The 16,113-nt window shown below is 41.8% G+C and overlaps 1 protein-coding gene across 2 annotated transcripts in view; it reads left to right on the forward strand.

Annotated features, from left to right (window-relative positions):
* The window catches only part of kif13a (kinesin family member 13A), a 45,026-nt gene extending 32,085 nt beyond the window's left edge, over positions 1-12,941 (forward strand). For both annotated transcript variants that reach the window (XM_083890987.1, XM_083890988.1), the window contains exons 25-39: positions 84-230; positions 709-741; positions 1,614-1,713; positions 2,324-2,450; positions 2,531-2,586; positions 2,676-2,800; positions 4,814-4,990; positions 5,084-5,176; positions 5,297-5,449; positions 5,558-5,641; positions 5,744-5,794; positions 6,766-6,853; positions 6,955-7,106; positions 9,433-10,648; positions 11,440-12,941. In XM_083890987.1, coding sequence (XP_083747113.1) covers positions 84-230; positions 709-741; positions 1,614-1,713; positions 2,324-2,450; positions 2,531-2,586; positions 2,676-2,800; positions 4,814-4,990; positions 5,084-5,176; positions 5,297-5,449; positions 5,558-5,641; positions 5,744-5,794; positions 6,766-6,853; positions 6,955-7,106; positions 9,433-10,648; positions 11,440-11,573 — 2,736 coding nt within the window. In that variant the 3' untranslated portion in view covers positions 11,574-12,941. The remainder of the gene's footprint in view (positions 1-83; positions 231-708; positions 742-1,613; positions 1,714-2,323; positions 2,451-2,530; positions 2,587-2,675; positions 2,801-4,813; positions 4,991-5,083; positions 5,177-5,296; positions 5,450-5,557; positions 5,642-5,743; positions 5,795-6,765; positions 6,854-6,954; positions 7,107-9,432; positions 10,649-11,439) is intronic.
* The last annotated feature ends 3,172 nt before the right edge of the window (positions 12,942-16,113 follow it).

A 16,113-nucleotide genomic window follows, 5' to 3' on the forward strand; every position in this document is an offset into this window, starting at 1 on the left:
AGAAATAGGGTATAATATGTCTCCTTTAGTGATCATGACCTGCAGCGCTCTGATGTTGAATTATTACGTTTTTGTGTAAACAGGGTCACTCACGGAGGCTGCATGTGTGCGTGAAACCAGTCCAGAACTCAGGCACTCTGCCTCTGCTGGTGGAGGCCGTGCTCTCTGTCTCTATTGGCTGCGTGACGATTCGTTCCACCAAACTACAGAGACCCCTCGACAGCTACCAGGTCTGTGACGCACATAATCCTTTTTTTACATAAACTTGTATTCTGTTAATACGATGTTTCATGATTTGATTGATGATTTGTGTGTAACCGATTCTCCATTAAAACAGAGGAGTGTTTTGGGAACGCTGTGCTGGTTTCATGGCCAGTGATATCCAGTATCGTGCTGATTCAGCCAAAGCATGTTTATTCTGTTTCATCCGGGTGGCTGGCACTCTGAATAAGTGACGACCAAGGAATGTTGAAACACATTAGTGCCCTGTTAATGTGCACTAATGTGTCCCGATGAAGAGGAAGCAGAAGTCGTTTTTCATTCATTTTTTCAAGAATCCATTTTGGGACAGGTTGTTGCTTTTAAATGCATTTTATTCTGTAAACAAACAAGGACATAACATCGACATGATATTCCTAGATAAGATGATTTGCTCTGAGTTGTCATGTCAGGGCCTTTCTGTTGACTGAGTGTGTTCTCTCCTGTCAGAGAGAGGCGGAAGAGGATATGGATAGTTATCAGGTACCAATCTTAGCCCCCCCTCCCGTTGCTTTAGTTCACACTGCAGCATGAAGGAAACCAGCCGATCATGTGTTTATATGATCACTGCGCGCCCCCCTAAGCAACTAAAGGAGTGCTTTATTAAAACAGCAGCTGCACATGTGAATGATTTTTGATGCTGTAATTTATCAAACGCACCGACCACCCTCTGTGCAAAACACAGTTCCACAGCTCCCAGCCCAGGGATTTGGCTGTCAACCATCTCATCCTGCTCTCTGTTGTCTAATGTTCAGGTTGCACACACTAATGCTTACTGTTTGCTTGTCGCCACTGAAGAGTCACGGGAATAATAAGCCTCACTTAATCACCTGGGCAATGCATGGCTGCATGATTCACAGTGTTTTTGCATGATGGATGTCAGGAATGTCATGTGACTGGCTTTGAGGTTTGTTGTGGGGTTGTTTTTTTGGACAGCACGGAGAGGAATCTGCTCTCCGTGGTGTAATCCTCTGTGTATCCAGGTAGGACTGTGCGTGGCTGTGGCTACACGCATGTACTGAAAGTGCGTGTGTGTGTATGTGTGTAAATGCATGTGTGTAGTGAATGTGACTTGTCAATGGGTAAATTGAGGATTTATACAAAAACAAAGCCGTTATCATCTCTTGAACTAAATATAACACCTTCAATTTGGTGATCTTTGAGCAGGGGTTAGCTTGGCAAGGCTTTTGTTATGTGTGAGCAGTGGGTATTATGAAGTAAACATGGTATTCTTTCAAACACGCCAGCCCAGTCCACCTTTCCCACCACCTGCTAACACTTTACTGAGTCCTGCAGCAGATCCTCTCTCTCCACTGAGCCAGCTGGCACTGATTCGAGTCTCTCTCTGCTCCTAGGAAGAAGATCTCAACTGTGTCAGAGAGCGCTGGTCAGACGCTCTGATCAAACGCCGGGAGTACCTCGATGAACAAATCAAGAAAATCATCAACAAACATGGTGAGATTAGGACTAACTACAAAAGCTGATTGTTGGATTTAGTTTTAATCAGCATGTTCTGACAGGGTGTCCACAGGGCCCTTAAAAAGAATTATAAAGTCTTAATCGCAATTTCATGAGGTATTACATTTGTCCGTAGAGTTCGACTGCAAAAAGTATGCATGAATGTATTTATTTTCCGCCCCGTGTTTGTTAAAAACAATGATGCGCAGGCATGCTCGCCCTGGCTCGGGCCGTGTGCGTACACACGTGACGCTGCGCATCTTGGACACTTCTGGTGCGAAATAATATCCAAAATCACACTAAACTAAACTCCATAATCGTCAGACATGGGAAAATGTAAGTCTGCGTACTCCTGGTTGGAGATTTTCAGCAATGGCTGAAGCCTGTTGTTGACAACAACTGGGAGGCTCTTTGTATATATTGGTTGTGCTCTAAAGATTTAATTGCAAACTGAAACTGTTTTGTAAGTTAAATAAGCGGCGTTAAGGTCTGAAAATGTTTTGAGAAGGTCTCGAGAAAGTCTTAAAAAGTTATTGAAATTAACTTCAGGATTCCTGCACATACCCTGTATGATAAAACTAGTCTTTCCCTGATTTAATAAATCTAGAAAAGTCAGAGGAGGACATTGAGCGTGAAGCTCGGCTGGTGGAGCAGTGGGTTGGACTCACTGAAGAGAGAAATGCAGTGCTGGTACCTGCACCTGGCTGTGGCATCCCTGGAGCTCCTGCTGACTGGTAATAATAACTACTTATCAACTATTGATCACATTCACTTCATTTGCTTTTTTTCACCACTGATCTCTCACTGCTCGCAGGACTCCACCTGCAGGAATGGAAGCACACATCCCTGTACTTTTCCTGGATTTGAATGGTGTGGCAGCGTCGTCTTCTATGTCAAGTCTTATTCCACAGGTTTTTCCTCAAAGTCTTTATAGACACCATCTCTCTTCTCTCCACCAGCGGATAATCTGACGGTGAACGAGCAGCTGACAGGCCCACATGCTGCAGGCGTGAACTCCATCCTGCCTAAGGAGCACGGAAGCCAGTTCTTCTATCTGCCCATCATCAGACACAGTGACGAGGAGGTGAGTTCTTCTGGACTTGACTTTTCTGCCCTCTTGTGGCCAAAATGGGATCTATGAGACTACCACACACAAATTTGGAGATGGTCTTCTACACACCTTCAATGTTTATATGAGTTATCTTTGTTATGTTTTATCATTTTGAACCAATCTGATCATTGTCTTCTGACCTCTGGTATCAACAAGGCATTTCTGCCCAGAGGACGTCCACTCGCTGGATTTTATCAGACTATACTATGTATAACACTTTAACTGGTTGTGTGTGAAAATTCTAGAAGATCAGCATTTTATTTTAAATATCTAAACTAGCCCATATGGCAACAACAACCATACCCTATTCAAAGGCATTTAAAGGTCCCATATTATGCAAAATCAACTTTTTAATCATTTAAATCCTTATATGTGGGACTCTGAGAAAATTCTGGCGAGGGCAACGGTATCTGAAAACCGGAAGTCTGCGAAAAGTTCTATTCTTGGCTCCACAGTGCAGCACAGAGTTCTACACAAACTTCCAGCCTCAGAGGATTTATCTGTCCAGTGGATACATGTTATATATGACGGCAATGTGCCTGCTAGAGCCTGCAAATGGTCACTTTTCCAAATGCTAACTGCTGTTAGCTCCCAGTAGCCTCTGTGGCTGATGTCATTTCCTGTCCCTTAAGTTTACTTTTACTTTTTTTTAAGGTGGACCTAAAGAGATACTGCTAAACAGAGCGTTCTGAACAGGGCTGTTTTGGCAGGGTGATTGAACTGCTGTGGTGCTTCATCCTTATGGTATTTTGACCAAAGCATGTCACAGACATGTTCATTAGGACACCAGGGAACTAGGTTAACTTGGAGAAATAGGATATAATATGTCTGCATTTATACTGAGCAGCAGTAAGACCCAGACAGTTGTTTTCCTCGCAAAAAGGATCATCTATATTTTGCATATTACAATAATTACACCATTAAAATCAAAAGGGCTTTGCCACGTCCCCCTGAGCTTTTGCACTACCCAGTGGTGGTCAGGCTCCCCCACCGCTATGAGATGGTGAAGCCAACATTCTCAAAAACCAAATCTACAGCCCAACATGTCTGTGCTGTCATGTGCTGATGTCTTCTCAGCAGAGCTACGACAATAAAACATGTCATATCATTGTTCCACATGACAGGTGACACTGTGTACATGCACACAGCCAAAACTCTTTACTATAAGTGTTCTTTATTTTATTTCTGTGGGTGGCGTCAGAGCTCATCACTGTGACTTGTTTTGAAATGTGGTTTCCTCTGAGTGACTAGAGGGAAAGACCAAAAGCCTCATCTTAATCTCTAAAGCACTATGAGGCCTACTATCCTCCTACTTCTTTTCTCTTTCAAAACCAAGATCCATCTGACGCTCACAGCACTTACATTTTGAAAGCCCCATATCCATTCTGAGCTGGGTAAACTGAGCTTTTATGCTGGGTTTTTTTTTGGTCTAAAACAAGTGGAACACATTTTGAATTTGAAACATTTACTTAATGATTTGTTTGCTGTTTTTTCAGACATACACATAATTTCTGTTACTTTGGTTTTGTTTCAACTAAATTTTCATAATTAATAGATTAAGATTCTGGCCAAAAACGGTTACTACATTCAAATTCAAAATACAGAGGTCTTTTAGGTTTCGTTTTTTTTTCACGTAACTGGCAACCCGTGGTTGCTCGGCAGCTGAGACTCTACTGACTGCAATGATTGGTAGACGGCGGTAGGTGGCGCCACATGCCAAAACATGATTTCAAAAGATAAACATGATTTGCAGTCTGCAAAAAAAATATTTTAATGAAAATATTTTGGCTGTACTGTTGTTGTTGGTGAGTTCAGTTTGTTATATGAACATTATTCCTGAGTCTCTGTGACATATTAGGAGGATTTTATGGCCAGTTGCTTTAGTATTATAATGTTGTATGACCTTATTTTGACTGTAAACTCAATGCTCAGTCAATTTTCCCTGAATAAACAATGCCGTTGTTACTGCTCTTCATAATTGACCAGATTCTGGCAGCGTGCTCCTGGGACTCGTCCATCCACGATTCTGCGCACCTCAACCGGGTCACGTCTCCGAATGAACGCATCTACCTGATCATCAAAGCCACCGTGCAGCTCAGCCACCCTGCCTCCGTGGAGCTGGTGCTGCGAAAGCGCATCGCCGTCAACATTTATAACAAACAGGTGAAGAAGAGTCAAGGCGCAGTGATCGACTCAGAGGCTCAGCGCATACATCACATACTAACCTGGTTATAACGTGTGTTTCTTCAAATGCAGAGTTTCACTCAGAGTCTCAAGAGAAGAATGTCTCTGAAGAATTCACTCTACTCGTGCGGTGTGACTTATGAAATCGTCTCCAACATACCAAAGGTACAACTCAAAAACAGTCATTGTACCTGTATTTAATGCTTTTTCCACAAACAACCACTTTGGTGTTTGTCTTCGTCTTCATCAGCCCTGATCCCGGTTACTTCTCTTTTTCCTCTTCAGGCCTCAGAGGAGCCAGAGGAGCGGGAAACGTTGGCCCTCATGGCTGCTCGCGGTGACAGCGAGGAGACTCAGGATGGGGAAACCTACATAGAGAAATACACACGGGGGGTTTTGGAAGTGGAGAACATCCTCAGTCTGGAAAGGTTACGGCAGGTATTGTACATAATTATATGAAGTATGATTTAGTGCAGAAGTGGAATTCCTCCAAAGAGTGTAGAGTGTAAACATGCACCTTCTTCTTCTTCTTCTTCTCTCCTTCAGGCTGTGACAGTGAAGGAAGCGCTCGCCAACAAGGGGAGACATCTAAGAAGGAGCATCAGCACGCCTAATGTACAGCACGTGATGGTCTCACCACTTACTGCGCTACTGTTCAAACCACATGGAAACAACAAGTGCAATTAAATGTGATGACACTGACGCCATGTTTTTTTTTTTCTTGCTCTCCAGTCCTCGTGCAGTAAAACGGACCTGACTGGCTGTGAGGATGAAGACTATAAAGTAAGTCGCAAAAGCTGCCTATTACTTTTTAAATAGAATACTACATGATTTAATGATTTAAGGAGAAATTTACAGCGTAAGCTTATCTGCAACTTTAAAAAAACTTTACTCTAGAGCGTAACATAAACAAATGTATATTATATTCAAACCATTTCAATTTAAGTTCACACAATAATGATTAGGTTTCGCCTCAGTTTGTTTTATGTCAAAACAGAACATTGCCCTAGTAAAAAAAATAATTCTACAGCACAAAAAAATGTGGTCATTCAGCTATTTGATGGGATAATGCTTTTTTTCCCTGCCCACCCCTACACCGCTGCTGTATACCAGTCTTGTATAAAGTACCAAAATGAGATACTTAAGTTAAGGTACAAGTATCTTACCAGAAAATGACTTTGGTAGAAGTTAAAGTCACTTTTTTTATCATCTTACTCCAGTTAAAGTCTTAAAGTATATGAAATTTACTGTACTTAAGTATCAAAAGTAATTTTCTGATATATAATGTAGTAGTTTTAGAAGTAAAAGTATTACAAAAGTGAGACATCAAGACTAGAAAAGCTCTGTATAAATACAGACCATTACAAACTCTTCTTCTTCTGGTTTTATTTGGTAGTAACGAGTGACAAAGATAGTTAGAGGAAATGTAGTGGAGTAAAAGTAAAAGTAGCTAGAAATATAAATAGCAAAGTAAAGTACAAATACAAGTACAATGTGATTTTTGTACTTCAGTACAGTAACAAAGAATTTGTACTTTGTTCATTTACAACACTGCTGTATACACAAACGCTCCCTCAGTCAGGTCTGATAGTATTGCTTGGCAGAGCAATAAAGGATGAAGCATATAAATAATGAATGTTTCTGCCCACAAAATGCAAACATGTGCAGAATAATAACAATAACTTTAAAGGTTTTTCCCTCCTGCTTTAACCTCATGTTTTGTGCAAACTTGACCTGTATGTTTTTTTTCCTAGGATCACTGTGATCATGTGGACAACTCCAACTGCAATCCCCACGATGGCTCTCTTTGCAGCACACCTGTCAAAAGCAGGGAGAACCAAGGTAAAGTTCTTGCTGGGCATATTTGCAACTCTACATTAAGTCCTGCCTTTCTCTGAATAAGTGACTTACTACCTGGGTCGTAACCGCATGTTCCCACACAGGTTTGACTCCAGAGAGTCCCACCTTTTTCAATTCCAGCCCCTTTAAAGTTATTTCGCCTCAGCCGCCAAAGTTCCTCAAGTCTCTGCTGCCTGTCAAAGAGGAGAACAAGGCAAAGAAAGTACTGGAGGCTCGGCCACTGCTGGGACAAGAGGTAAGAAGGAAGCTGTTGTGTTATCGCTGTCAATATGACAAAACCTTTTTTTGTCCAACTCTCTCCAACAACATTTTTACATTCCCACAACTCATTTTTCCAAAGCAGGCTGATGATTGTTTTGAAAATGGCTTTATTTTTGCATGACTGCATTTAAAACTAACTGTTGCACCATCGACTGTTATCGTGACACTCTGCACCTCAGTGGAGCATGGCTGCGGTTGCAAAATCTGAATTATTCTCTCCTAAACTCAAACTACTAACTTTAAAACTGAGTAAATCAATGGTGTAGTCCTAAAACTCGTGTCAGGCTTCCTGTTAAAGACCACAAACATAATTCTGTTTAATTTCACTCCGTTTTGAATGGTGCGTTTTTGGGAGGCATATTTATTATTTATTTATTAATTAATGAAAGGAAATTTAATTTAATATCAGAAATAATATGTCAAATATATGTTTAGTATAGTCATGGTTTTCTTTTCAATTGATTGTGAGATTCTAGAAGCAACTCATCTCCTTGAGGAAATACAAAAACAAGTGAGAAGTGGAATTGAGCCTGCCCCCATACTGTATGTGTTGATACTGTATCAAGTCTTAAGTGATTATATACTATTGGAAACATCATTATGAATATATTCTATTCTGTTTATACTGATATATTCTTTAAATCCTACATACTGGTCTTTTAAAAGACAACTTTCTGCAGATTATAACAGGGTAGACAAGTGAAAACTACAAATAAAAGAAAGAAAGAAAGAAAAAAAACTTGCACCTGCTACCCATAAGTCTGGGTGACACAGACTTGGGAAACTTCAAGTCTTATTTTGAAATACTCAACTTCCTGCCACTAACAGTGTAACTGGCCTGCGCAGCTCCATGCATGCTATGTGTGTGTGTGTTTGTGTGAAGTGTGTGCTGTTGTTTTGACCCAGCTGCAGAGCATGCGCTCATGTGTGGACAGCCCTGCACTGCTCCCCTCTCCCTGCCCTTGGCCCCGACCCAGGGCAGGCAGCGAGGGCCACTGCACGCCTTCCACCTCCACCTCCACCTCCACCCTCACCTCCACTCCCACCAGCAGACAACTCAGCCACATATTGCCACACAGTGCAAGTGTAAGTGCTCCACACCCCAGCACACATGATGCAATATAGAGATTCAAAATGTGGAAAAAGGCTGTAAACACTGCACTTACATGTGTACTAGAACAGTTTGTATCCCTTTTTAACAAGTCTTTACTATGATCAATGAGAGTCAGACACACAAACACACATTATAGTATAGCTGTATATTTTTTTCCATTCATGTTCATAATAAATACACATATAATTAATTACAAATTACCTGCAATGCTAGAACTACTCTCTGCAGTGAAAAACTCAAATCGAAATGTGTTCAAGTGACTTTGCCTTCATTTAAAGGTCCCACAATATGCAAAATCTACTTTTTAATCATTTAAATACTTATATTTGGGACTCTGGAGGCCCTACCAGTCGCCAAAGTGTGAAAAAAGATGACTCACTCATGTTTTTGTGGTCCTCCTCAGTCTAAGTACAGGAGATAAAACATGCAATGTTGACTTCCGCACTCACTGGGACGTCACAATGCGCTAAATTCCTGGAAATGTTGTCTCATGTAAAACATGCGAGAGTGCTGGTAAGGGCAACAGTATCCAAAAACCAGAAGTCCACGAAAAATTCTAGTCTTGGCTCCACAGTGCAGCACAGAGTCCTACACAAACTTCCAGCCTCGGAGGATTTATCTGTCCAGTGGATACATGTTATATATGACGGCAATGTGCCTGCTAGAGCCTGCAAATTATCACTTTTCCAAATGCTAACTGCTGTTAGCTCCCAGTAGCCTCTGTGGCTGATGTCATTTCCTGTCGCTTAAGTTTACTTTTTTTTTTTTTTCTTTTTAAGAGATACTACTAAACCGAGCATTCTGAACAGGGCTGTTTTGACAGGGTGATTGAACTGCTGTGGTGATTATTATGGTATTTTGACCAAAGCATGTCACAGACATGTTCATTAGGACACAAGGGAACTAGGTTAACTTGGAGAAATATAATATAATATGGGACCTTTAAACTGATTGTGGGGACAGTACATACTGTTGAGTTGATGGCATGTGCATGTGACTATAGTGCAGGAGTATAACAACAAACACCTTGAGGCAAATGTTAATAAAAAAAACAGCCATACGACACATATTCATATCATTCATCACATCACATTCATTGCATTTATTCATTGTCTTCATTCACATAATAAAACAGTGTCTGTATAGGCTGTTGGTCATTTGTCCTGCTGCTGATGTTTCTGAACAGCAGGACTCTGAGGATGAGGACACAGATGTAGACGTGAACCTGGATCAGCGCCCTCAGGATCACAGCCGCCTCCTGCCTTACGTCCCCGAGGACTTTGCCGACTTTGAGATCTACAACGCCACGCTGGAGAACCAGGAGGGGCCTTTGTCCTCCTGCTCTGACTTAAAGGGAAGCAGGTGTGGAGGTGGCAGCGGAGAGAAACTGGTGTCCCGAAGCCCCACGACCAGCAGCTGCACCAGTGGCTACTTCTCACACAGTGCCTCCAACGCCACGCTGTCCGACATGCCTTTCAGTGCCAGTGAGAGCTCTGACCACCTCAGCTGCACCTCCAGAGACCTCCAGGAGCCCCTCGGCTGCCCTGCTGGACGAGGCTGCACCCAAACCAAAAGTGTTTCTGCAGGGACTGACGCGCCGCTGTCTCGTCTCTCTGCAGACGTGGCCCAGGACCTGCTCACCCAAACTCAGGGCTCCTCACCTGTTAGTATTCCTAATTGCACAGACAAGCAGCAGACATTCCCTCTGCCTCACAGCGGTGTCCTCGGCACCAGCCTGGAGTTCTCTGACTTTAAAGGGGCCGACGACAGTGTTGCTGAGAGTGATTTAGCACATTTTACGGAGGGATGGGAGCAGGAGCGTTTGAAGCAGAAGAAACCTGATGTTATAGACGCTTGTGAGAATGGCAGTCAGGACTCCTCTGTTGTCTGTGCTATTATCGACACATCTAATGCAATATGCAGTCTTCCTGAAAGTGAAGACTCTGTCAACGTACCAATGTGTTGCTCTGACACAACTTTAGTTTGCACTTCAGTCAGAGCCCCAGTTAATGTGCCTGACAAAGTCCCAGCTCCATCGCAATGCCACACAACTCCCTCTGCGTCAATCCCACCTCCAGCGTCGCCGTCTCCAGTCGCAGCACGTTTGTCTGCAGTCACGTCCTCTGCTCCGTCACTGAGAGCAGGAGGAGAACCTCCCATCCAGGAGCCAGCACAGGGAGATCTGCCCCACGGGAGTCCCTGTCCCAGTCCCAACCCCAGCAGCGCTGAGCCCTCGGGGGACTCCAGCGGGGACGAGAGCACTCCTGCCGCTCAACTCCCTGACTGGATGGCTCCTGGGGAGCAAGTGTGGGTGGGGAAGAGGAGAGGAACAGTCCACTATGTTGGAGGGGTCGAATTTGCAAAGGGTATCTGGATTGGGGTGAAGCTGGACATGGCAGTGGGTAAGTACTTTCAAAAGTTTTGCTCCAAATATTAACTGAGCCCAACACAGTTTTAGTTAAACACATTTTGTCCTTTTGTCTTAAAGAAACAAGAGTGTTATCATATAGTTTGTCGAAGAATTTTCAACTGTTAAATGTTCCGCTAATTACCTTTGACAGGGTTTTAGGCTGTGTTTGTCTCTTTCTGCTTTCTCTAGTTACACATCTTATCGACAGGTCACAAAAACCTCATTTACTTTTTTGACTAACTTATGTAATCTGTCGATTATTTTCTTGATTAATGGTTTGGTCCATAAAATGCCAGAAAATGTTTAAAAAACGTTGATCGGTGTGGAAATGACGATCTCCTCAAATGTCAAAATGAGTAGCTTTTAATGCTTTCTTTGTTATGTGGAGCAAAGAAACAAAGAAAATATTCACATTTAAGAAGCTTAAACAATCAGAAATCTTGTTTTAATAATGAAAAAACTTCAAACCGATTAATCGATTAATTGTTTCAGCTCTACATTAAATGTAAAAGTACATATGGACTTATTCCAAGCAATGCTTCACTTACACAAACATACTATGGGTAGTATATTCTATTTCTACAAATAAATCTAAATGTTACACTCTGGATAGTTAACCCTCAAATGTACAATTAACCACTGAAATATGATTTGGAGCTACGACATATAAAACTCCATGTGATACAAGTTCATCACTGTTTATTAGGAAACCTGCACTATGATAAGTTGTATGCACTAAAAGTGAAAAAGTAACGTTTGTTATCACGCTTGACCCTCCCATAGGTAAGCATAACGGGACTGTCCAGGGCAGAGTTTACTTCCGCTGCCCCCCGGGCCACGGAGTGTTTGTCAAACCGTCTCGTCTCACCAGAGGACCGCTCTCCATGGACACAGAACCCCAGACTCTGATCAGATAAGACCCAAAGACGGACCAAGAAGGTGTCCCTCAGATCCAGTGCCTGTGGCTTCACACCCTCCGCTCAGATCTCTGAGCTGATGTATTCTCATGGCATGTCTGCTTCCCTGTGGCTTAAATGACTCGTGCATTTCATGAAGGTATATTATTGTTCACCGGTATTTCTCTATGCACATATCTGAGTTTTCTATAAGGTGATATTTTTGATATAGAACTTAACTTTTAACTGGGAGTTCATATGGAAATATTACCCACATGCTTTTTTTCCCCTCACATTTGTATCTAAACAGTATATATAATATTTTTTATAAGACAATGCGTCCTCCCCTGAGAGTCAGAGTGGAGTAATCTGGGATGCGAAGAAGAAGAATGTACTACTGTTAATAAACATTGATATTTACATCAATATATGTCAGGGGTAACCAAAGAACTACGGTTCCATATCTGCTGTTATGAGTAATAATATGTTATTTTTCTAATGTGTGGAAGTGTTCACTATATACTGAATCTATGAGTCCAAGTAAAGCTTAGTGCCATAGGAGTAATGCCACATAATACCCTGACGAGTCTGCAAAACCTGAGTTTGGTTCAGCGTTTGGCTGCAGTTAAACCACGTTAAATTATCCTGAAGTCAAAGTACTGTAACACTGTGGAGGAAATAATCCCCATCCAGCATGGAGACTGTTGCTGGTTGAACGCTTGCACTGGAAAGGATTCTTGGAGAGTTCGCCGACTGTCTTCCAAATGTCTTCTAACGGAAGAACGTCACACGTTATCACTTTAATTCATGAAATGAAGCAGCTAGGCATCGCGTAGGCGCCTGGATGCATGGATGCCTTATTGTTCCCTTCCGAAACAAAGAAGGACGCATCCACTTTTAGATTCCACTGTGTTATTATTATTATAAACAATGACAAAGTCTATGGACCTGAAACCTGTGTATGTATATCCTGATGCATTCAAAACGCCATCAACTCTGACCTGTGTGTGTGTGTGTGTTTGAATACCTTTTTAACTGCTTGTCTGCAATTCATTTTTTACGTTAACTGCTCTACAGCATAAGACTACATGTCGAAAGGTACGCGGCGGTGCAGTTTTTCACATGACCAGCTGGGAGGAAGCGGTGCACAAGTGGATTTATCCTTTTAACTTCTGTTTTTATAGAAGAGCGTTGAACTGTGGAACTGGAGAGAAGTAGTCCGATAATCATACATTTCATGCAAATGAAAGAAAGCCAAGACCTTACACAAAGGAAGAGGATAAAAGCTGCTCTCCCTCATAAGGAGTTGTAAATAGAAAATGTATTTGAACATAGTATTTACATTATTATAATGTACAGAATTGTATTTATAATGTATCTCAAACTGTTTTAATGGGTACAAAATGTTCTAGAATAGAACATTTTCAATCAGCGTGACGTGTCGACTCTTTTTTTTTAATTCATCATGTTTGTGTGGTTTTTTTACATTTCCTCGTTCATATCTAATTATTGTTATTTTCATGTCCTCTGCCTCTGTTCCCCTCAGATTTGGTTGGTTAATGTTTTCTAAGACGACATTAATTCCCCTCGGAAATCTGAAACTACTCAATGTTCTGTGTTTTTGGATTTTCCTGCAGTTTATCCAAGATAACGTTGTCTAAAATGGAATTTAAATCCAATGAGTTTTGACAGAGATATACTTTTTTAACAGTTTTGCCCATTCGAAGAGCTATGGGATTGATTGAGAATTTTATTTGTTCCGTGATGTCATCAGTGAGTAGATTCTTACCAAAGTTTCGTCCATCAAAATTTGTAGACAGGAAGTTGCTAACAGAATGGATAAAACATAACCTCCTTGGCTGAGGTAATTATGCGAAATGACTCAAATCCTTTTGTTGTTTTCTAAAAGCTAAAACACCGGAATATAATTCTTACATACAATAACTATTAATTCATTCACCTTCTGCCACTTTTATCCTCCACTTGAGGGTCACAGAGGGCACTTTTGCTAATCCCAGCTGCCATAGGGAGCGAGAGGCAGTGTGCACCAGTATAATACTGTTATTTATTAAGCACCTGTCACACATAAAATGCAGCTCAAAGAGCTTAACAAAACATTAAAATGAGTGGTTTTAATAACATGCAGAAGTAAATAAAAATATCCAATAAAAAGCTCTATGTAGAAATGAAGTACAATGGGCATTGCATTGCATACCAGAAAGCGTGTCGCCGTCAACAACAGCTTCAAATTGATGAGATTCCCAAACTAGCAGCTGTTCTTTTTCTTTATGCAGTAAAAGGGTCAACTTTAAAGTGTGAAAACACATGCACACGCTGCCTGTCGTGTCCACTCCAGCTGCGAACGCGGCAGCTTCCGTAAAAACGAGGCCCTTGCTTTACCTTAAACGCATCGATAAAGGCGTATAGCGAGACTTTAAAACCTAACCATTTTCATTTCAAAACGTATATTTTCTCCCAATAAACCCCACAGAATCACCGGTGACGTGTAGGTTACCAGGGTTTCTAAAAATACAGGAATAAATAGACCCTGCTCTTGTACCCAGCGTGTTACACTGTGTTCGTGCACGTAACTGTGTCACTGTCTGTTTTATTTTTATAAACGGTGAACATTAATATTAGCGTCGTCGCAGCAACAGGAGGAGGATTTAAAGTGTTTGCTTTAGAAATTCAAAATGACGTCACTATTGCCATTCGTGTGTGTGTGGGGTTTGTCATTATATGCATATGCATATATACAATTCAGCTGTGGATAATTGTAGATATATGCAACTGAATTGTAGACACTAGTCATAATTCAAGTTCAAGATATCTTTAATTATCCTCAATTGTAAATATCTACATTGTCCTTTTTTAACACCATACACATGAATGGCAAATGTGATGCGTTTTGACTTTGTAACGCTAATTCGAGTCAAGCTTTCCATACGTGATGAGAAGAGATGACAGGGTGACAATAACGGGCTGTCACAACATGACCTCTGATACACATCCACTGGCGAAATGTAGGCGAGAGAACATAACATCATCTTGGCATCTTAACATCATCCACACCGGCCGGTGCGTCCGTCGTCAACTTCCTCTCAGCTTTCAGCCGTTTATATTTAACGACCTCTCTCCACTTTCTTCTGCTCTGGTTTTTGAGAGGGGTCGTGGTGCTTTTCAGGTTTCATGCGAAGCGTCTCGCTCTGCTGGCATCACGTGTGTTGCTGCTGTTGGGTGTTGGCGACGGGTGGCAGTGGATGGAGCAACAGCAGTGGCATGCGAAAACAAAAACACTATAAAACTAAAGTGACCTCTTGGGGCGGCCTCTAAAACAAGGGGGTGCTGGTGCCGGTGCCAATCTCAGCAGACATAGGGGCGATAGGCCACACCTACGGTCAATTCAGAGTGACCAATTCACCTAATATCGCCAGTCCATAGTTTATATAATTTTTAAAAAGCTATTTACAGTGTTTTATTTATTTATATTGTTTTATAATGTGGGTTCTTTACAGTGTAACGTGATTTTTTTACTCAGTTGATATAGTTTTTAAAAGCTATTTACAGTATTTTATTGTTCTTTACATTTATATGTTCACATACTTTTAAATTACAAGGTTTTTCCATGTTATTTCATTCATTTAAAGGGGAAGTAAGTAAGGCTGAAATTTACATCAAAGACCTGCTCCTCTGCTCACCCCCTCCCTTCCCTGAGCGCTACGGTATCCTCAGCCGGTCAAATGTCGTCCTCGTCGTCTTTCTCCGTGTCAGCAGATGAGGTTCGTGAGGCGAGGGAGAGGGCGAGCTACCGCGGCTGTAGCAGACGAAGCGGAGAGAGAGGAGGCGGGACTTCCGCTACAAGTAAAGAGACGCTTGATTTGTTCTCTCGTGTTTGTCCTTACAGGCTCCGGTAGAAACATGGCGTCTCGCTGCTAACAGTGGCTATGCGACCGCGACCATGTTATTTTACATGACTTTTTGAAACACTACGAAAATGAAACAAAAACCATTATACAGCGACTAGACAATGCAGGAGCACATAATATGTATAAAAAAGTGGATTTTGGGTTATATAAACCCATAAATACTACATATTGTACCTTTAAAAAAAAATATATATATATATATATTTTTAACTCATACATTTTTCATTGATGTCAGATTATTTGTAACATAATGGTGACGAACACTGGTTGGAAGGAAGGTGCCCCCTGTGAATTTTTAACTTAGGGCCCCTACAGACTCTAGAATCGCCTCTGTTCACACACTCTCAGTCCGTGTCGCGTGTGCTCAAACTTGGCTTTTACCCACGTACGTGTCTTGCTTGAACGTTGACGGATGAGAAGAATGAAGAAGAAGAATGAAGAAGAAGAAGAAGAAGAATAAAACAGAGGCTTGATTTGCTTCTGTTTTGGCAGCTGTGGAGCTCTGGGTGGAGTCAAGTATCAGAGTCACATTCTGACAACTGGGAAACCTCCCGCGACAGACGAACAGGTGTCCCCCCCCTCCTCTTCCTCCTCCTCCTCCTCCTCCTCTTTCTCCTCACTCGCAATACCGGTGG

Source organism: Microchirus variegatus, assembly GCF_963457635.1.
Source record: "Microchirus variegatus genome assembly, chromosome: 1".
Taxonomy (NCBI): domain Eukaryota; kingdom Metazoa; phylum Chordata; class Actinopteri; order Pleuronectiformes; family Soleidae; genus Microchirus; species Microchirus variegatus.